General features: G+C 42.1%; 1 protein-coding gene across 1 annotated transcript; it reads right to left on the reverse strand.

Annotated features, from left to right (window-relative positions):
* Positions 1-8,249: 8,249 nt before the first annotated feature.
* LOC307000355 (uncharacterized protein) lies at positions 8,250-22,343 on the reverse strand. The gene is made up of 2 exons (XM_079615902.1): positions 22,184-22,343; positions 8,250-10,119 (listed from the first exon to the last, which is right to left on the reverse strand). The coding sequence occupies exons 1-2, from the start codon at positions 22,215-22,217 to the stop codon at positions 8,381-8,383; spliced, it is 1,773 nt and encodes a 590-aa protein (XP_079472028.1). The 5' UTR covers positions 22,218-22,343; the 3' UTR covers positions 8,250-8,380.
* Positions 22,344-22,362: the final 19 nt, after the last annotated feature.

Below are 22,362 nucleotides of genomic sequence, written 5' to 3' on the forward strand. Positions count from 1 at the left end.
TTTGATATTTCACAACACTGTTATTTACAATAACTTGCCAAAAGAACTATTGTTTAAAATAGGCTTGAGACTTGACTTGGACTTGGCATTTAGGGACTTGTGAACATGTCTGCTGCATATCAAGGGTGAAACAGTTAATCATGTAGACAGACAGCAGTCTCATTCAATGTCAGTCATGTGTGTGGTGAAATATCAATTATTAGGCATTTAAAAGCTATATTGATAAAAATGTACAATAACAATGAGTTGGTGATAAAATGAGCAATGAGTTTAATACATTTTTTGAAGCAAATACAAACATTAAGTAAAAGTGAAAGCGAATGAGACAGATCTCTATTTTTACTGACTTATAAGAGGTAAAGCATCTCAAGAAAAGTGAACAGTTTAAAAGCTACATGAAAGTATATCTTGCATTTGCATGGAAGAGTAGAAGTGGAAGAGAAACTAGATGTTCTCATGAAAAACGAGTTAAATATTAATATCAGATTCATGTCTCTCTTAAAAGTGTTATGGCCTCTTCTTCAGCTCCTGAACCATGAGAGCACTAGAACATGGAGTTCATTTAAAAAATAAAAAAAAACTACTGATTTCCATTATAAAAGAGAACTTAGTAATATAAATTCATTAACAATAAAACTCTGATGCGTTTATCTCCACTGAATCCTTTCATGTGTTTCTGGCAGATTGAATCTCTTGTTGCAGTGTTGTTTTTTCCGGTGTGAATTTTCTGGTGGTCTTTCAGTTCATCTTCTGTAGTAAAGGACTTCCTGCACTGGAACACACACCGCCGTGTCTTTTCTGCTGTAATATTATGAATTAATCTTCTCCTTTGTGTGAATCTTCAGGTGTTTCTTCAGGACTGATGCCCAATGAAACTGTTTAACAATTTCTTTCTTCAGATTGAGAAGATGTGATTTCAGAGACAAAGTCTGAGCCGCTTCTTCCCAGTGTGAACTCTCATGTGAATCTTCAGACTTGATTTTCATGTGAAGCGTTTTTTACACTGAGGGCAGGAGAGGACAGATTTTTTGCCTTCTGTTTTTCTTTTCCTTGTTTACGTCCATCAGGTCTAAAAGAAACATTAAATCAAGTGAGATTTGAAATGAGAGACAAATGTGAAATGAAAAGTGAAGCCCAAAGTCAGGATCACTGATGAGTTCAATAGACATTTTAATCCCATCATATCTGGTCAACTGCTGTGCACGATTATGATCTATTTTAATATCATGAAAATAAGTTGTGTTATAAATCACTAGTTTGGTCATGAAACTCTAGATGATTGTAAGCAATCACATAATTTCCAACGCCTTTCTAACATTAACAGAGGAAGAATCTGGAAGCTTCTCGTCTATTCCTAATAAGCACCAGAGCAAATACAAAAACATGAACTGCTGTTAGAAAACATGAAAATACTGTTTGACGTTTTATCTTCACCATAATGAGTGATGTCAGAAAGAGAAAGTTGCACAGTGCTGCTTATATTGCTTTGTTTCTGCTTGTTTTGACATGAGCGCCACCTACTGTCAGAGAGTGATTTTCCATTGCTTTGAACGTTCCGGGTTACTTGACTGTAACCCTGTTCTCTGAAAAAAGCGGAATGAGATGCTGCGCTGCTTAGCGCATTGGGAACGTCTTTAATCGTGACCAGCTGTGAATATTGTGTGTAACACATCAATAGAATTGACCCGGAGGTAATATAGCCTCGGTCGATGACGTCATCGGCACGCACCCGCGACGAGAGGCTATAAATAGATGAGCCTGAAGAGCAGTCCCGGGACATCTTCAGCACGCCAATGAAGCGCAGCATCTTGTTCCGCTTTTTCAGGGAACAGGGTTACAGTCAAGTTACCTGTGAAACGTTCCCTTTCAAAAGCTACAATCGATGCTGCGCTGCTTAGCGCATTGGGAACGAGAATACCCACGCCACCCACGACGAGAATACCCACGCCGCTTTGTTACGGCCCCCATAAGAGACGAACAGTTGCTCTGACTTACACCACTGGCTAGTGCGGTGGACATAGGTCTGAAGAGCACAGACTGGACACAGTCTGTGAGATCTCTCCTGCTCCGGCGTTGTGAACGGCGGAGAGCAGAATGTCTCAAGAGTGACCGGATGTACAGTCGAGAAAGGAACCTTAGGCAGGTAATCAGGATGAGGATGCAAAATCACTTTCACCATTCCTGGTGCAAAGTCTAACCAGGATGGCGAGACAGACAGAGCCTGCATATCCCCGATTCTTTTTAAAGAAGTTATACCCATAAGAAAAAACATATTTAGGGTCAGAAGTTTGTCAGACGCTGATTCTAGAGGTTCAAATAGGGTATCAAACAGACCCTCTAGGACTATAGCTAAGTGCCATGAAGGGATCTTGGTTCTTACGGGAGGCCTCAGTCGTCTGGCCCCATCAAATGAAACAAGCGAGCAGAGGATGTCTCCCGAGTGGCATCCCGTCAATCAAGGCGTGGCAAGCCCAAAACGCGGCCACATAAATCCTGAGAGTGGCGGGGAATGTGCCTGTTGATAATTTTTCCTGCAGGAAGTCCAGAACTGAAGCAATCTGGCAGTTGACAGGATCTGCATTATGTACAACACATCACCTTTCAAAGACACCCCATTTGTTGGCATAACTCTTTCTAGTGGAAGGAAGCCCTAGCACTTAGATTGGTTCCCAGTTGGTACCCATCAGGGGCCAAACATGAAGGTTCCACAGGTCAGGCCTGGGATGGAATATCGTGCCCTCCACCTGAGACAGAAGGTCCCTCCTCTCCAGAATCGCCCATGGCGAGCCGTCGAGGAGAGATATTATCTCCGAGAACCATACTCTGTTCGGCCAAAGCGGCGCTATCAGTAAGAAAATTTAATTCCTCAGAATTAAATATGGCCAAAGAACAGCCAGACAAGCATTTGATATTGCATTGAATATCTGCTTTTTCATATATTATCATTTAATTAATCAGCAATAAATACAGCCAAATATCAATCAGACTGTAACGGGGCGAACAAGACGAGAGACGTGCGGATCCATATGCAAGGCTTTATTCCAAAATGTGGTAGTCATACAGACAAGGTCAATCAACAGCAAACAGGTATGGCAGAGGCATGACACAGAGTAATCCTTAGGGCAAGCGTAGGTAGACGATCGGCGAACAATATCCAACAGGGGCAAGGCAAAGAGAGATAATCCAGGTAAACCGCAATAATCCAAACAAGGTGCAAACCGAATCCAAAGGGCTAGGCTGAGGGAGAATCCAGGGAACACGGGCAAGAATCAGAAAACACAAAGGACAAGGCAAGACTGAGATCACTGGTTGGGCTCTGTAGAGAAGCTAACACTAGGGGAGTGCTAAACGCAATACAATACTCGGCACCAGGGAGAGAATGTCCAAGGCTTATAAAGAGTGTGAGATAGTTCTCAGGTGTGAGCGTGATTAGTGGAATCAGCTGTGTGTTGTCAATGCAATGAATGATGGGGATTGAAGTGAAAGAGTCCATGCTGTGAGTGGGTGACCTCTGGTGGTGACCAACCGGAAGTGCATGGACCAGATTTATGACACAGACAATCAAACACGGTCTGGATGACAGACTGTTTAAATCTTTCATAAGATCAGCCTGGTATGCCTGTAACAGCTATGGTGTACAGCGCAGTACCAGCCTGACCTGCTGAAAATGCATGCGATAATGCGATCCCAGGGGAGAGAAAGCCCGCGAGCATCTCTCCAATCTGAGGCAGCATCATATAATCGAGTGCCTTCGCACCCGCAAAAGTCGAATTGGTCGACGTCGAGGGCACAAAGACACATCATGTATATATATATATTAGGGCTGTCAGTTAACGCGTTATTAACGGCGTTAACGCAGACCCATTTTAACGGCGTCAATTTTTTTTTATCGCGAGATTAACGCCTAGCAAACTTTGTAGTTTTTTTCACATGCTTTTGCAACAACTAGTAACGTTGTTAAAACTACAACACCACAGCGGATCTAGCTAGACCAGAAACAAAACAACAGGCACGCCGCACACACTTGTTTGGGCTTGCGATGCGAACCGGCCAAAGAGTGGACTAGAAGCGCAGCGCCGAGCAACTCGTATCGCACATCGGACGTGCGCTTTCTCAGTTTATGGCCAGCAATAAAAACTCAGAATGGCGCCGCCGGTGTGTGTACACTCATAGAGAATAATGTGTTTGAATTTTAAATACGAGGCGCTGCGCTTCTCGTCCGGTGTGCGACCCGCTTTAACGTTACGTTTTGAGAGGATGAATGATGAGCACGAGACGACGAAATGGATGCCAATAAGATTCTGAATGGAAAGTTTACTTTTAAAAAGTTGCCAAATGGTTCTATTGACAAGACCAAAGTGATCTGTGTGTTGTGTCGTTGTGAACTGAGCTGTCATCGTGGCACGTCCAGTCTGAAATACCACTTGATGGTCAAGCACACACACACACACAGATGATGCGTTTCTACTCGTCAATATCAGTAACGTTACCTCGTCAGTATTTCTTTCACCCTTTTATTGATGGACAGTGTTACATTGTGGTGAGAGATTATTTGCTCCAAGTGAGAATGTTAGTGTGAAATTGAACACAGTATGTTGTTTTCAATAAAAAACATTTGCACAAAGCAAGCCGATCCACTTTTCCATGTTGATAAGAGCATTAAAATGAGAAAAAATAATGGAACAAAAAGAAAGAGACATTTAGAATAGATAAAAATGTGCGATTAATCGCGAGTTAACTATGACATTAATGCGATTAAATATTTTAATCGTTTGACAGCCCTAATATATATATACATATATATATATATATATATATTATATCTTTATTTATAAGCTTTGAGTGTTTTATGGGACTCTTTTTGCTGTGATCAGAGTAGTCTGGCCAGGCCACTGCACGAACAATCGCTCGAGCAGTTCTCCTTTTATCATCAGGGGAGGAACGCTCGGAGGCGGCGAACTCACGAGATTCAGTGTCCTCTGCCCGGGCCGAAGATGCGCAGAGGTACGCTTCGGTAGTCAGAAGGACATCACGATCTGGAGAGAGCGATCGAAAGGGACACACCCGTCTCTCGCTCCTCAGCCAGATCACCACGCGAGCCCCACAATCGCATTGCGGGTGCTACCCCTTTGAAATAAGCAAAGCAAACGCGAAGCACTTTAACTGTGAACATTCCACTGTGCTCGCAATCACCATGCTCAAACGCAAGGACAGCATGCTCTTTCCCAAAACAAACAAAGCAGTAAGTGTGTGTATCCAGTTCTGACATAGGACGAGAACATGTAGGGACACATCGCTTACTCTGTTGTTGACTCATTATTTTACTCTTTTCACTTGTTTGAAGAGAGACTGCCAGTTGAAAACAAACTAACTCCTAGCAATATCTGTAGCAGATAGAGAGGTAAGAGATGTTTCTAATGCACACATTAACAGAATGGCCTCTGAAGAGTTTCCCCTCCTACCGCGTCAGGGGACCAGGGGACCCCCACCCGCCCCCTCTGCCCACTTACACTCTGGTCACCCAACCTGGTTGGGGACCCAGACTCCTGGCGTGGGTGGGCCACCAGGAGACCACGACACGTATTACAATTAATACCGTTGCAGGTGCGCGTCGATGACGTCATCGACCGAGGCTATATTACCTCCGGGTCAATTCTATTGACTTGTTACACACAGTATTCACAACTGGTCATGATTAAAGACGTTCCCAATGCGCCAAGCAGCGCAACATCGATTGTAGCTTTTGAAAGGGAACAGACAGATTTTTTTATATCACACATTCATGTTGGGTTGAACACAAGTTAATAGAAACCAATCAAACAACAAAATGTCCATTTCTCATCGTGGCTGTTCAGAAACTAATGAATGAATGAGGCATTTAGCGCTACTATTTACTACTGTACACACCAAGCGCTTTACAATCACATCAGGTGTCGGCCTCATTCACAACCTGGATGATTCAACAGCAGCCACAGTGAAACAGTGCCAACTATAGGTGAAGAAGAGGGATTTGAGTGTGACTGAGAAGAGATTTTTTTGCTCAGCACATAAAGATGAACTACTTACTGTGATCTAAGACTGTGGTGATGTGGTTTCTCCACTGCATGGATCTTCATGTGTATCTTCAGGCGACTTTTAAAAGAGAAACTCTTTCCACACTGATTACTGATTGATTGTGCGGCTTCTCTCCCCTGTGGATCCTCTCATGTCTTTTCAGAGATGATGAATCACTGAATCTCGTCGCAGTGTGAACACTTGTAAGGTTTTTCTCCAGTGTGAATTCTTTGGTGAAGTTTTAAATATATCGCTGTAGTAAAAGTCTTCTCACACTCAAAGCACATGTACTCTCTTACACCAGTATGGATTTTCTGATGTCTTTGTAAAGATTGCTGCACTGAAAAACTCTTTCCACACACAGAACATGAATGTGGCTTCTCCTTCATATGAACTGTCAGGTGTGCCTTCAGGTTTGATGCCAAAATAAATGTTTTGCCACATTGATCACATATGAACGGCTTCTCTCCGGTGTGGATCTTCATGTGAATCTTAAGACTTTGTTTGTATGGGAAACTCTTCCCACATTGATCTCAAGATGGCAGCTAGTCTAAGGTCTGCTCAGTGTCTCTCTCTGGACTGATTTCATTTAAATGGATTTCATAGTATTTTACTCCTTTTAAGTTGTAGTTTTTAAGTTGAACAAGTCATTTATATGGAAATTTCATCTTGAACTTTTAAGAAGATTGTGGACTTCTATAAAAATGACACTATACCTCTGCTCTGAGCTAATTTTGCTAACCTGAGCCTGATCCAACTGACCCTATTAGACCAGGGCACTAGGCTAAACAGAGCTAGGCAAACGGGCTTGAGCCTGCTACATTCTCCTGGAGCTTGGGCTAACCAACCTGAGCCTGCTACATCCTCTTGGAACTTGGGCAAGCCAGCCTGAGCCTGCTACATCTTCTTGGAGCTTGGGCTAACCAGCCTGAGCTTGCTACATCCTCATTGGAGCTTGGGCAAACCAGCCTGAGCCTGCTACATTCCTTTGGAGCTTGGGCTAACCAGCCTGAGCCTGCTATATGCTCCTGTAGCTAGGCTAGCGGGCCTGGCCTGCTTATTCTCCTGGAGCTTGGGCAAACCAGCCCGAGTCTCACCTATCATCCTGGAGGCTAGGCTAACGGGCCTGGCCTGCTACATTCTCCTGGAGCTTAAGTTAACAAGCCTAAGCCTGCAACATCATTTTGGAAACTGGACCATACTCTACAAGATAAACTGGTACTGTTATTAGTCAACTTTACTATTAGTAAATTAATGACAATGGCAATTTTCTTAATTTTCTTATCCCTGTTGGTCACTTGGAACTTTAAACCGGGCACTGGTCCTAGGGTGAGTTGTTTTAATAATGTGGTGGGCATACAGGAAACCTACTATAGTGGCACAAAAAACAGTATTGACATGCACCAGGAACCATTACACTTTTGTTGGAAACTGGACTTCTGGATGGATCTGTATTGGGATTTGCCTAAACTGCAGAATTTTTTTGCTTTGTATAAATTGTCTTTCTCAATTAATGACAGGCATTGCCTGGTTTCAGCATATGATAGGCCGGCTTCAAAATATACTGTGAAATGCAGATTGATTATTACACTACTCCTACTTCTATCTGGAAATGTCCAGCCCAATCCTGGCCCCTGTTTGCAATATGTCTTGACCCCTGCTGAATTTAAATCAATGCCTGGACGTAAATTTGTTCATCTTAATGTTCACAGTTTACTACCCAAAATGGACATGGTTAGAATTTGGATTGAATCTACAGATGCAGACATAGCGGTAATTTCGGAAACATGGTTGACAAAATCAATTACTAATGAAGATATAAATGTGCTTGGGTATAATATTTTTCGCAGTGACAGGCCAAAGAAAGGTGGTGGCGTAGCTATCTATGTTAAGTCAAGATTTGGTGCATCAGTTGTTCTGTCTGAGTCTCTCTGTAAGCAAATGGAGTTTTTGGCCTTAAATGTTGAAATATTTAAGTCCCTTTCAATAACTGTTGTAGGGTGTTATAGACCTCCATCGGCCTCCAGGGAGGCTTTATCATCTTTAAAGCTTCTTTTGTCCAGATTAAACTATAGGGAACTTTTACTGGCCGGGGACTTGAATTGGGACTGGCTAAATGTTGTTTCTGATGAATTTAAATTTTTCTGTGATTCTATCAGTCTTAGCCAGTTGGTAAATGTACCTACAAGGCCTAATCTAAAAAATCCAGATAAATCTACTTTAATCGACTTGATTCTAACAAACGTCCCTCATAAATTTTTTTTTCTCCAGTGTGAACTCTCAAGTGAATCTCCCGATTTTGTTTGCTTGTGAAACTCTTTCCACACTAATCACATGAGAACGACTTCTCTCCAGTGTGAACTCCCATGTGAATCTCCAGATTTTGTTTGCTTCTGAAGCTCTTTCCACATTGATTACATGAGAACGGCTTCTCTCCGGTGTGGATCCTCATGTGAATCTCAAGATTTTGTTTGCATGTGAAACTCTTTCCACATTGATTACATGAGAACAACTTCTCTCCAGTGTGAACTCTCATGTGAATCTCCCGATTTTGTTTGCTTGTGAAACTCTTTCCACACTGATCACATGGGAACGGCTTCTCTCCAGTGTGAACTCTCATGTGACTTTTAAGATATTGTTTTTTTGAGAAACTCTTTCCACATTGATTACATGAGAACGGCTTCTCTCCGGTGTGGATCCTCATGTGAATCTCAAGACTATGTTTGGCTGTGAAACTCTTTCCACACTGATCACATGAGAACGGCTTCTCTCCAGTGTGAAATCTCATGTGAATCTCCCAATTTTGTTTGCATGTGAAACTCTTTCCACACTGATCACATGAGAACGACTTCTCTCCAGTGTGAACTCTCATGTGAATCTCCCGATTTTGTTTGCTTGTGAAACTCTTTCCACACTGATCACATGGGAACGGCTTCTCTCCAGTGTGAACTCTCATGTGACTTTTAAGATATTGTTTTTTTGAGAAACTTTTTCCACATTGATTACATGAGAACGGCTTCTCTCCGGTGTGGATCCTCATGTGAATCTCAAGACTATGTTTGGCTGTGAAACTCTTTCCACACTGATCACATGAGAACGGCTTCTCTCCAGTGTGAAATCTCATGTGAATCTCCCAATTTTGTTTGCATGTGTAACTCTTTCCACATTGATTACATGAGAACAGCTTCTTTCCGGTGTGGATCCTCATGTGAATCTCAAGACTATGTTTGGCTGTGAAACTCTTTCCACACTGATCACATGAGAACGGTTTCTCTCCAGTGTGAACTCTCATGTGACGCTCAAGATTTTGTTTGCATGTGAAACTCTTTCCACACTGATCACATGAGAACGACTTCTCTCCAGTGTGAACTCTCATGTGACGTTTAAGATATAGTTTTTTTGAGAAACTCTTTCCACATTGATTACATGAGAATGGCTTCTCTCCGGTGTGGATCCTCATGTGAATCTCAAGACTATGTTTGGCTGTGAAACTCTTTCCACACTGAGTGCAGGTGAAAGATTTCTTGGCTCTTCTTTTCTTTAAAAAATTATTTTTAGTCTTTGAGCGACTCAAAGGTTTTTCTCCAGGTTTGACATGTTTCTCCTCCACTTCACTCAGTTCTTCACTCTCCTCCTTCACTTCACTCAGTTCTTCACTCTCGTCCTCCACTTCACTCAGTTCTTCACTCTCCTCCTCCACTTCACTCAGTTCTTCACTCTCTTCCTTCACTTCTCTTAGTTCTTCACTCTCCTCCTCCACTTCACTCAGTTCTTCACTTTCCTCCTTCACTTCTCTTAGTTCTTCACTCTCCTCCTTCACTTCACTCAGTTCTTCACTCTCCTCCATCACTTCATTCAGTTCTTCACTCTCCTCCTTCACTTCTCTCAGTTCTTCACTCTCCTCCTTCACTTCTCTCAGTTCTTCACTCTCCTCCACTTCTCTCAGTTCTTCACTCTCCTCCATTTCTCTCAGTTCTTCACTATCCTCCTTCACTTCTCTCAGTTCTTCACTCTCCTCCTTCACTTCTCTCAGTTCTTCACTCTCCTCCTTCACTTCCATCAGCTCTGAAATGAAAGAAAAAAAGTTTAATTGCATTTTCAGTACATCAAAATTCAAAGAGAGAAATATGACTATAAAGTGAAAGGACAAAGTTTTTATAAATTAATTATGCATGTCCCTGAAAATCTCCATGAATGAGGAACATAGATATTCCAGTAGGGCTGGACAATAATTCAATATCAATAGATATCGGGATATCATTTTTTTCAATAACGGTGATATGATTTTTAAACACATTTCTGATATTTCGATATACATTACAGGCATGGGCTAGGTTTACGTTTTCATTTTTACTGCGTGATAATGTAAGCAGCACGGCACAACGGTTCACTGTCTGTAAATTGACAGTTCGCAAAGACCCGCCCCTAGTGATGCTCCGATTGATCGGCCGATATTGGCTAAAAATAGCTTGATCGGCGAACGCCAAAAGTGCCGATCAGAAAAGCCGATCACGTGACGTAAATTACTCGCGCGACTTTTTTCCACCTGCATGCTCATTCTATAATGAGCGCGCTCGCCACACGCCTACATTTGAAATAACGAACTTGAGCGCGTAAACGACGCGATATGTGAACGGCCCCTTGGCGAGCTCCCTCCAGTCAGGCCACGAGCTACTGGCAGCTCGCGAGCGGCGTGTTGGAGACCCCTGCTCTCTTCTAGACAGTGCCGCCGCTCCCACCACGCGCATCATCACGCACTGTGCGCAGAGCTGAGGGGGCACCAAAAAAATAGCCTCCCGGATATTGATAGCGGCTCACTGATGCCCGCGAATTAGTTCAAATCTCCGGAATCTAGAGCGAGCGCGCCCGCGAGACAGAAACTGTACTCCAAACCGCGTAGCGCATGCACGGCAGAGAGGGAGAGAGAGCAAGAGACCACGTGCGTGTGAAATATCATCACTTTAAAAAACTTCCAGACGGGAGAAGGAGAAGTCATGTTGCCACTGACAAGCTCTGGTCTGCTGTTCTGTGACCGTGCGCACTCATTATAGAAGCGATGAGGACGTTTTTCCACGCGCAGCGAGATATAAAATATCAACTTCAGAATTCAGCAAAAGCTACTAAAACTTATTTGTCGTTGTGGAGAGCGCAGTGCATGGTTGCATAGCAACGACAGACGCCACGGGAAAATCGGACCGAATTTTACTATTAATAATAAAATATAAGATAATGTGCATTGTAAATGCCAGTAATTTATCTTTTTTTGACTCATTCTTTTTATAAAAAAATCTATTTAAACTAAAGGCTGAAATATGAGGTTTATCTTTTTATAAAACCTTTTTTGTCAAAACTTTATTTGCACTTGCACATGTTAGTAGATAACATGTTGCAAGACACTCTTTTAAAATCTAGCCATCATTTATGTTATTATTTTAATGCTTATGTAAACAAAAAGTGCATATTGATGCAAATTTTATTTGTTATTTGCTGGTTAATGCAGGCAATGTAGTTAATGTAGGTCTTAAATTTCAATCTTTATGATCTTAAAATATCTTAAATTTGACTTTCAAAAGACAAAAATTCATGAAAGACTACTGGTTTTGGGGTGTTTTGCATAATTGGTTGTTCCAGAAAAAAATTGTTATTGCCACCTCATAGTTACCGGTAGTTTCATTTCTACAAATGGTGCAAACTCATTATAGATAAAAGATTCCCATTCCTCTGCCATTCTGTGATTGGCAGTGATCGGCAATCGGCAGATCATGATTTTGGTGATCGGTAATCGGCCCCAAAAATGCTGATCGGAGCATCTCTACCCGCCCCTTTAGTTACTGTCGCTATGTCCAACATTACGCCGCTCTCACACCACACCATGTTCTCACGCAGTGAAAAATACATTGCGGGGCAGAGAGGACGCTGACAACGTGCCGACAGACAGGACAGACCAGGTTACTTTTGATATGAAACAAAGCCTCAACTTTCAAATTTGGCAATTTTGTCAAGAAATTGAAACAATAAATACCGTTTTGTGGCTCTTTAATGTGTCTGACAGATCGCTGTCGAGCCTCATCTCTTCCTTCTAGTTAATTTATAAGCAAATAAACATGAATGAATATAAGAAGGAATCTTGTTTTAACCGCGGAAATACGTCAGTACACTCCGCTTTTCAAGTTCAAATCCTCCAACGTTAATCTACTAAATTAACTCCTGACTGCTTTGCCAGACAAAAATGGCGGATTCGGCGAATGGAGTTATTATGTGCGAACAGCTGGAAACTATATTTGTGCAGTGTGCGCATGTCAAAAAATCTATTCTGATTTTCAGCGTGTCATCAACACTCAAAATGTCCCTCAGCAACATACGCTTTTGTTGTTGCTCACTTTTTTTGGTTTGTTTTCTGCACCAACTGAGCAATTTTCATATTCTTTATCCTGGCTGAAGCACTTTTTTCAATCTATAAGAATAATATAATCAACCTATGTTAGCCTATAGCTTAAAGTTAAAGTATATCAATAAGTTGAGTTAACTTATGTTTATTTGACAATGATTTCACATTACTTGTATGAAGGCTAAATACAAATAAAATATTAACAATAATTTATTCGTACCATTTTTATTTCTAAAATATTATATAGTTTTATAGGAGGAGGTTTCAGAGACTTGGGAAATACATTTTTCAGAAGTTTGAAGGTACAGACATTAGTTGTGGGCGTTCTTGCCAGTTTTTCCTGAGGCTTTTATATTGTTCATATCGATATCGGAATTATATCGTATCGACCGAAATTAAGAAATATATCGTGATATAAATTTTGGCCATATCGTCCAGCCCTATCTTCCAGTTATTACTTTTAAAACAGTATAGGTACAAATCCCATGTTTCTGAAGAACTATTCAAATATTTGATCAATGACAGAATTATCTAATGTAATAAACACATTAAACATACAGTGCCATAACGTTTTCAATTTAAGAGCCGTTTTTCTTTTTCATCTTAACTGTTGTTTATCATAACAGCTTACATCATAAACAGCAGGAGATTTAATAGGCTACATACAAAATAATCTATTTTGAAATGAACAATGTTTTGTACTGTATATGTAAAAAAAAAAAGGTTTTAAAAAAGTGAATGAAAAAAGTTGTTAAAAATTGTGTTCATTGTTATGAAAAATGCACATAAATACAATTTTATATTTTTAGATGAAATATGGGTAACACCTCCAGAGCCAGAGCCGGTCGTCTGCCCAGCCGAGCCAGAGCCAGAGCCGGTCGTCTGCCCAGCCGAGCCAGAGCCAGAGCCAGAGCCGGTCGTCTGCCCAGCCGAGCCAGAGCCAGAGCCGGTCGTCTGCCCAGCCGAGCCAGAGCCAGAGCCGGTCGTCTGCCCAGCCGAGCCAGAGCCAGAGCCGGTCGTCTGCCCAGCCGAGCCAGAGCCAGAGCCGGTAGTCTGCCCAGCCGAGCCAGAGCCAGAGCCAGAGCCGGTCGTCTGCCCAGCCGAGCCAGAGCCAGAGCCAGAGCCGGTCGTCTGCCCAGCCGAGCCAGAGCCAGAGCCGGTCGTCTGCCCAGCCGAGCCAGAGCCGGTCGTCTGCCCAGCCAGAGCCGGTCGTCTGCCCAGCCGAGCCAGAGCCAGAGCCGGTCGTCTGCCCAGCCGAGCCAGAGCCAGAGCCAGAGCCGGTCGTCTGCCCAGCCGAGCCAGAGCCAGAGCCAGAGCCGGTCGTCTGCCCAGCCGAGCCAGAGCCAGAGCCAGAGCCGGTCGTCTGCCCAGCCGAGCCAGAGCCAGAGCCGGTCGTCTGCCCAGCCGAGCCAGAGCCGGTCGTCTGCCAAGCCGAGCCAGAGCCAGAGCCGGTCGTCTGCCCAGCCGAGCCAGAGCCGGTCGTCTGCCCAGCCGAGCCAGAGCCAGAGCCGGTCGTCTGCCCAGCCGAGCCAGAGCCAGAGCCGGTCGTCTGCCCAGCCGAGCCAGAGCCAGAGCCGGTCGTCTGCCCAGCCGAGCCAGAGCCAGAGCCGGTCGTCTGCCCAGCCGAGCCAGAGCCGGTCGTCTGCCCAGCCGAGCCAGAGCCGGTCGTCTGCCCAGCCAGAGCCAGAGCCGGTCGTCTGCCCAGCCAGAGCCCGCTGATCCCGCGCCAGCCCAGAGCTTCCTTCGCCGCTGGTCCCGTCCAGCCCAGAGCTTCCTTCGCCGCTGGGCCCGTCCAGCCCAGAGCTTCCTTCGCCACTGGGCCCGTCCAGCCCAGAGCTTCCTTCGCTGCTGGGCCCGTCCAGCCCAGAGCTTCCTTCGCTGCTGGGCCCGTCCAGCCCAGAGCTTCCTTCGCCGCTGGGCCCGTCCAGCCCAAAGCTTCCTTCGCCGCTGGTCCCGTCCAGCCCAGAGCTTCCTTCGCCGCTGGTCCCGTCCAGCCCAGAGCTTCCTTCGCCACTGGTCCCGTCCAGCCCAGAGCTTCCTTTGCCGCTGGTCCCGTCCAGCCCAGAGCTTCTGTAGGATTCCCCCCGATCCCCTCTGATTGTGGGTTGTTGTCAGCAGGCTGCTTCGGTTCGGAACTTTCTGCGTCAGATCCGGGCTCTTATCTGTCTGTTGGAGATCCAACATAGCCTCTGCACATTCCGACCGTCTTTGTTGGTCTTCCTTGAGCTTCATCCTCTGCTCTCGTTTAAGGGACGCCTCTGATTTGGGCTTAGTTTTTTGGTAACCTAGGTTGACCGTCGGAGCCCAATCTACCGACTCAACGTCACCCAAAGCGCTAGGGTAGCCTAAAAAGCCCCAATGAAGTCCATATTAGACTACTGGTAACTTAATAAGCATTACTAAGTAAATGAGCATTTAACGACAACCTAATGCTATATAAACACAGACACAAAAAACACGTTGGCTAGCTAACATACCTCCGACGAAGTGGTCGCTGCAGACACGGGCATTAACAGACTCTGCTCCTCCCGACCGCAGACGTACATTAAAAATCCATTTTTTACGGCGTTGTTCTGTTAGTTTTTTACATTTATCACCTTTATGAGTGACAATCTTCGGTACTCTGTAAAAACTCTTTCCCTTTTCTCGATTCGACCGATTGGAGCAGCCGTAAACAACACAAAACATTGGCATTTTTTCAGTCAGCAGATCCGGCTATTTCACTTCCTGCCCTCCATCTGAATTTCGCGCTCTCGCGATGCAGCAGCGTGACGTCACGTGAAACCGACCTATTGAAGGATTGTTTGTTTCTAATTAACTTTAGTCAGATTCTTTGAAGGCCGACATGCTAACACCGCTGCTGAAGAACTGCGCTACACTACTATCTTCAATAAACTCTTCTCCCCACGAGAACTCTGGTCAACAGGGTTTTTCCTGCATTTAAATTTTTTTGGCGGCCGCCAAAGCAAATTTTTGTCCCGCCAAAGTCTTATTTGATTGGTGAGTAATGTAGGCTAGATGAACTGCTACGCTTGTGACAGGGCGCATGTTTAACTAGTAAAAGTCGCTAGATTTGTTGCTATTGACAAAAAAAGTCACCAGGAGGATGATTTGTTTGTGTTGTAATAGTCCAACCACTTGCATTTCAACATGGGGGAATTTTCCTGTAGCCTACTCGCCCCGGAGTGTGTCCGCGCCCCACCGGTTGAGAACCACTGCATTAATGTTAACAAATCAAACCATATTGTAAAGTGTTTCAAACAAATAATTTACTCAGAACACCTCTTAAAATAAGAACGCATACCTGCTTTTTTTAGTAAGAGTAGCCTACATGCTTAGCAAAATTTTCTCTACTTTTTAATATTGATATGATTATATACCAAAATAATTATCATAACTAGTAAAGATGGATTTTATATTACAAAGCTATGAAATCCAGAGGTAAAAATCACAGTTTTTTTTTTTAACCCTTATGTGCTGTTGGGGCTGTTTTCAGCCACTATGGGGTATTTTTGAGTCTTAATTTGGCCATAACTTTTTCTGTGTTTCAGCAAATGGAATGATTTTTGGTGACAAATCTTATTTTGGCACATATTTTAGGAAAATGCTTTGAAATTTTTCAAAAACTTAACAGTACACTCTGGGCAAATTCACTACCCTTTCGTTATGTTCGTGGCTTAAAACAGCCACTACTTTAAACTGCTGTAAAAATTGATCAGATAAATATTTTTTTCTATTTTTTTGCATAAATCTATTAATCAACCTCAGTCCTGTTCAAAACTACTAAATGTTTTAAAAAAAATTCAGGATTTTAACTCTTTAATTGCCAAATTCATAAATTATGTCACTGATTTGGGGGGGGAAAAAACACAAAATTACATATTTTCAATATAAAATGTGATTGTGGACTGGATTTTTTTTACCTTTTATCACAGTCTTGGACATGTCAAAGATTAGAAACAACATTGGTTTTGATGCATTGTTAGTTTTTGTGCAGCATCAGATTTTAACTTTTTCTCCCTCATTTACTGTTCGTGGCTGTTTTTGCCCCATTGACTTCCATTATAACCACATTTTTTTATTGCAAAGCCATGACACCATATAATCATGCATTTTTGATTGTTGGTGGTTTTCCCTGTTGGGCAGAGGTAAAATTTGTAATTTTTACTGTTGATAACCAGGTGGCACCATTAACCCTTTAGATAGGCCTGTGCAAAAAAAAGCTTAGTTTCTGTCTTTTTACATGGAGTTATATGGAGTATAATAGCATAATAAAGTGTGTGTGTGTGTGTGTATGTGAGAGTGTGAGAGAGAACTTTGTTGTGTCTGAGAAAATCAAAATATGCACCTCAGTAGTTACATGGAGTAAACAAAAACAAATCATCTGCTGCCTTTTGATGGTGAGAAATGCAGACTAAACAAAAACAAAGCAAGTGGATCTTTATCACATGCATGCAAGCCTGCTGGTCATTTGATGGTGAGAAGAGCAGCAAGCAACATGAGAAAGGGCTTGACTTGCAGTGAAGTTCTAGAGATGATTCTGCAGCCTGACCCCTCCAGCGAGCGGCAGGATGTATTGTCTTCTCCCTCTGGCACCACAGACTCAGGAGAGGCAGATCCTGATTTGGATGTGGCACCCTCATCATCCTCTCTAGCTTCCACTGAAGGCGAGGAGGATTTGGAGGATCCTGGATCTGGGTGGATTGGGAGAAACGGCGAAGTGTGGTTTTCCACCAACGCGGAGACAACTCCCTTTCTTCAGCCTGCCAGAGTCGACTCCAGGGCCGACGAGATTATTGACCTCATTGTCAGCATGACCAACCTCCAAAACGCAGAGCTCTGCTGATTTCTTGAATCTTGAGAGGGACATGGTGGCTCTAAAAATCGCACGACCACTGCGATCATCCCACAGGCAACGCGTGGACTCCCCTCTGGACCTGTAGACGCCGGCCAAAATCAGTAGCCCCATGTAGGCACGGAGATCTGTGGAGTCCACCCCGGTCCAGTTTCTCATTGTGCGGCACCCGTAAAAAACAGATTGAACACAGAATCGATGTTCTGGACCCTTGCGATGGCATAGAGCGTCGGCCATGAAGTCACGCCTCTGGCAGGCTGAAGAAAGGGAGTTGTCTCCGCGTTGGTGGAAAACCAAACTTCGCCGTTTCTCCCAATCCACCCAGACCCAGGATCCTCCGAATCCCCCTCGCCTTCAGTGGAAGCTAGAGAGGATGATGAGGGTGCCACATCCAAATCATGGTCTGCCTCTCCTGAGTCTGTGGTGTCAGAGGGAGAAGACAATACATCCTGCCGCTCGCTGGAGGGGTCAGGCTGCAGAATCATCTCTAGAACTTCACTACAAGTCAAGCCCTTTCTCATGTTGCTTGCTGCTCTTCTCACCATCAAATGACCAGCAGGCTTGCAAGCATGTGATAAATGTCCACTTGCTTTGTTTTGGTTTAGTCTGCATTTCTCACCATCAAAAGGCAGCAGATGCATAAATACACTTACTTTGTTACCATGTAGTTCTGAGAGCTGAGGTGCATATTTTGATTTTCTCAGACGCATCAAGGTGAGTTCTCTCACACACACACACACACACACACACACACACACTTTATTATGCTATTATACTCCATATAACTCCATGTAAAAAGACAGAAACTAAGCTTTTTTTTGCACAGGCCTATCTAAAGGGTTAATGGTGCCACCTGGTTATCAACAGTAAAAATTACAAATTTTACCTCTTCCCAACAGGGAAAACCACCATCAATCAAAAATGCATGATTATATGGTGTCATGGCTTTGCAATAAAAAAATGTGGTTATAATGGAAGTCAATGGGGCAAAAACAGCCACGAACAGTAAATGTGGGAGAAAAAGTTAAAATCTGATGCTGCACAAAAACTAACAATGCATCAAAACCAATGTTGTTTCTAATCTTTGACATGTCCAAGACTGTGATAAAAGGTAAAAAAAAATCCAGTCCACAATCACATTTTATATTGAAAATATGTAATTTTGAGTTTTTTTCCCCCCCAAATCAGTGACATAATTTATGAATTTGGCAATTAAAGAGTTAAAATCTTGAATTTTTTTAAAACATTTAGTAGTTTTGAACAGGGCTGAGGTTGATTACTAGATTTATGCAAAAAAAATTGTAAAAAAATATTTATCTGATCAATTTTTACAGCAGTTTAAAGTAGTGGCTGTTTTCAGCCACGAACATAACGAAAGGATGGGAATTTGAACAATGCACAAGGGTTAAAGAGGGCAAGAAAGGATTACGGTGTCTGTGTCAACTACCACCGAAGACCATTTTTGACCCAAGAAAAACCCTGGTCAAGCTTACTTATTTGATGTATTAGAGAAATCGAATACATCGGCGAACCCCCAAATAACCGCTTGACCACATATAAAGAAATCTAACACAAGTTTGGTGTCTAGTGATGGGGAGGCGCACTCCTCCTCACTGGAATGTGTTTGAAATCTGAGGGGAGACTCTTCAGGGCTTCAGAGTCAGACTAACTTTTCCACTGGTTGCACTGGTGCTACCAGCTTTCTAAGTTGGTCGCACCAGCACATTATTTGGTTGCACCTTTTTTTTTCTACAACAGATTAATCGGTGCATGCTGATGAATAGTTGTCTCAATCGATTCAATTTAATATGACTTATAGTCCATTAGGAATTCAGGAAATTTAGGAATTATGCATCCACACAAAACCATCAATTATGGTTGCCTTTTTAATGTTTTATTTATATTTTAATGCCATTATCACACTTGCCTAATTTGCCAATAAAGCAGTTTTATTGATTGCAATAAAGACTTGAAGCTAATGTGAACGTTGGAATAAGAACGAGCCTGTAATTGGACAAACTGTAACACGCAAAAAATTCTCAGCACTTCAAATGTTATTTTTAACGTGATGAACAAAAACTATAATTATATACCAATAAATATTATAAAATCACTAGGTTTAAAAATAAACTGTCAAAGTGAAGTATCAGGTATTCACAAAAGTCTCATGAAAAACAATAACGGTCAGTCAGTGCAGCTGCCAGCACAAGCTCACTGATCTCAGCACACTTGAGAAAACTCAATAAATTTAACTAAAGTACTCACTGATCTTTTTAGTTTTCAAACGAAAATGTGAATGATGATTGAATTTAGCTGAGGAACACGTCTTTTTTTATGTCGTCTTACATTTGAATAACTATGATAACTATTATAACTTACATTATAATAATTATAATTATGTTTACATCACTGTCAGCCATTCTGGGATTCTGGAAAGCTTATTTACTTAATACAGTTTATTAGGGCTGGGTAAAAAAATATTGATTATGGCAAGAATCCCAAGAATCGATAAGTCTATCCTGTTTTTAGTTGATGAATGACTGGAACATTGTAGCGCACATCCCATCCAATAAATCGCAATAATCTTTATGCAGCCAATCTGGAAAGTTTATTTACTTAATACAGTTTACTGTTTATTAGGGCTGGGTAAAAAAATATGGATTTCTCGATTTTAATCGATTATCATTTTTACGAACCGATATCGATTCTTAAATCCCAAGAATCGATTAGTCTATCCAATAAATCGCAATCATCTTTGTGCTTTTGTTACTTTTGATATGAAACAAAGTCTACAGTTTGAAATTACGTCCATTTTATTACAAAATAAAACAAATAGAAACCGTTTTGGCGCTGTTTAATGTGGCGTGACAGAAACACACGTGAACTGATCATCTCCTCTTTAATATCAGTTACAGCTCAAAATAAACATGAATGGACGTCTGACGGTATGTTAAAAGATACAGTAAAACTCATCTAAACATGTAACATGTCTCATGTAATCGCTTAGTGTTTCAACCACGGAAAGAAGACTTGTAAACAATGTCATGTAACATCACATCTACCTCAGAAAAAACATATTCCATCCCCCATCACACTCTAGGTGGATTGAAGACGCCTTGCATTTCATCAAACTTACAAAAAAAAAAAAAAAAAAAAAAAAAGACATAGGGCCCTATTTTAACGATCTGAAACGCAAGTGTCAAAGTGCAAAGCGCAAGTAACTTTGTGGGCGGATCCCGGCGCTGTTGCTATTTTCCCAGCGGGATAAATGACTCTTGCGCCCGACTCAAATGTAAAAGGGGTTGGTCTGAAGTAGCTTCATTATTCATAGGTGTGGTTTGGGCGTAACGTGAAATAAACCAATCAGAGCGTCCTCTCACATTCCCTTTAAGAGCCGGCGCGCTTGTTCCATGGCGGATTGCTATTATAACGGCGGATTTGCCGGCGCACGACAGGAGCAGTTCACAGCCGAGGAAACCGACGTTCTCGTCAGGACCGTAAAACACAGAGAAGTGACATTGGGGATGATGGGAGAAACCCACCCAAATTAGCTTCGGTTAAACAGGCGTATAATTTGGGTAGTAAATGTGTAGCCTAATCTAGATTTTTTTTTTTTTTATCTAGATAGATCTTTTTCTCATCTTCACGGATACAACAATGATTTCCCTCGTGTGTTAATATTTTTCCTTGTAATAATGTATGATTTGCAAAAATGAAAACTGCTGCATCTGTTTATATTAGAGAATCAAAGTGGATGCGCGTTAACATTATGGCCAAGCACGCGCCCTTAAAATACCATATCACTAACACGCAACGCGCCACTGTCTTTAGACTGTTTTTTTCCTGGTCAATGGCGCAATTGCTTTCTAAAACTGGAAAATAGCACCATGGAAGTTTTGCGCCGGAACACGCCTCCTCTTTGCGCTGAACCGCCCCCGCGAGCGCAAGTTCATTTCCTAATTTACCGACGTGCGTCTGTGGAGGGAAAAGTCCGCTGTGCGCGGGTGCAAAATAGGAATGATACATGCGTCGGTGTTCAAAGTCAATTGCGCTGGGTGCAAGATAGGGCCCTTTATCTTCCACGGCCCAGTGCGTCCTTCTCTAAAATTATAAATAAATCATACAACAAACAAAACCATATCCAGTGACCATAACTCGTTAGTCAGCTAGAAAAATGAATTCTGGAGAGGAGCGTTTTGATAAATATATGCACCACACAGCCTACATATGCAGTTCAATTTGTAATGTTCGATATTTAATGCATGTTTGAATAAATCAGTAATTTTTTTTATGACAGTCACCATTTAAATGTGTATTTTTAAAGGTAGAAATATGATTATGTAATTGTAAAGTTAGTATAACTTTATTATTATAAAAAAACATCCTTGAATGTAATTTTTTGTATACAAATTTACTGATTTGTACACAAATCAGTAAATTTTAACCTTCAATATTATAGTAATGTAGTACAAACTGATTCCCATGTATAGTTTACAGCATTATTTGAGAGATTTTCTTTCCTTGAGAACATTTGCCATGTACTTTATCTGATATATACAGTATATCCAAAACAATCCATATAGAATCACAAGCTTGTGAATAGAAATCTAATCAAAAATTGAGAAATGTCAAAATGTTTGGTTACATGGTTGCAAAAACAATGTGAGCCAGTTATAAATGTAAAATAAATCTAAAATATTTAGTTGGACCTGATGTTGACAATCAATATAACAGTTTCTCAAACCTCCCTTTACTGACCAAACAAACAAGAACATGTTGTACCATTTCCCATAGTTTAACTGTTTGTCTAAATGTGAAGAAGTGCTTGAATGTTTCTAACATGAATGTTCTCCAGCATCATGAATGAATGAAGAATAAACACCAACCTCTTTGTTCTTCAGGATCTTCAGTGTGTTTCATTCTGCAGGGTTCTGGATCACTCGTGTTCTCACTGTCCTCTTTAATAAACTCAGTCTCTGCAGATTTCAGCTCTTCCTGATGCTTTGCTGCTCGTCTTCACTTGTAGACTGATGGGGATTTACAGCATTTATTGGGGAAGTACAGT

The sequence above is a fragment of the Phoxinus phoxinus genome, assembly GCF_949152265.1.
Source record: "Phoxinus phoxinus genome assembly, chromosome: 1".
Lineage (NCBI taxonomy): Eukaryota > Metazoa > Chordata > Actinopteri > Cypriniformes > Leuciscidae > Phoxinus > Phoxinus phoxinus.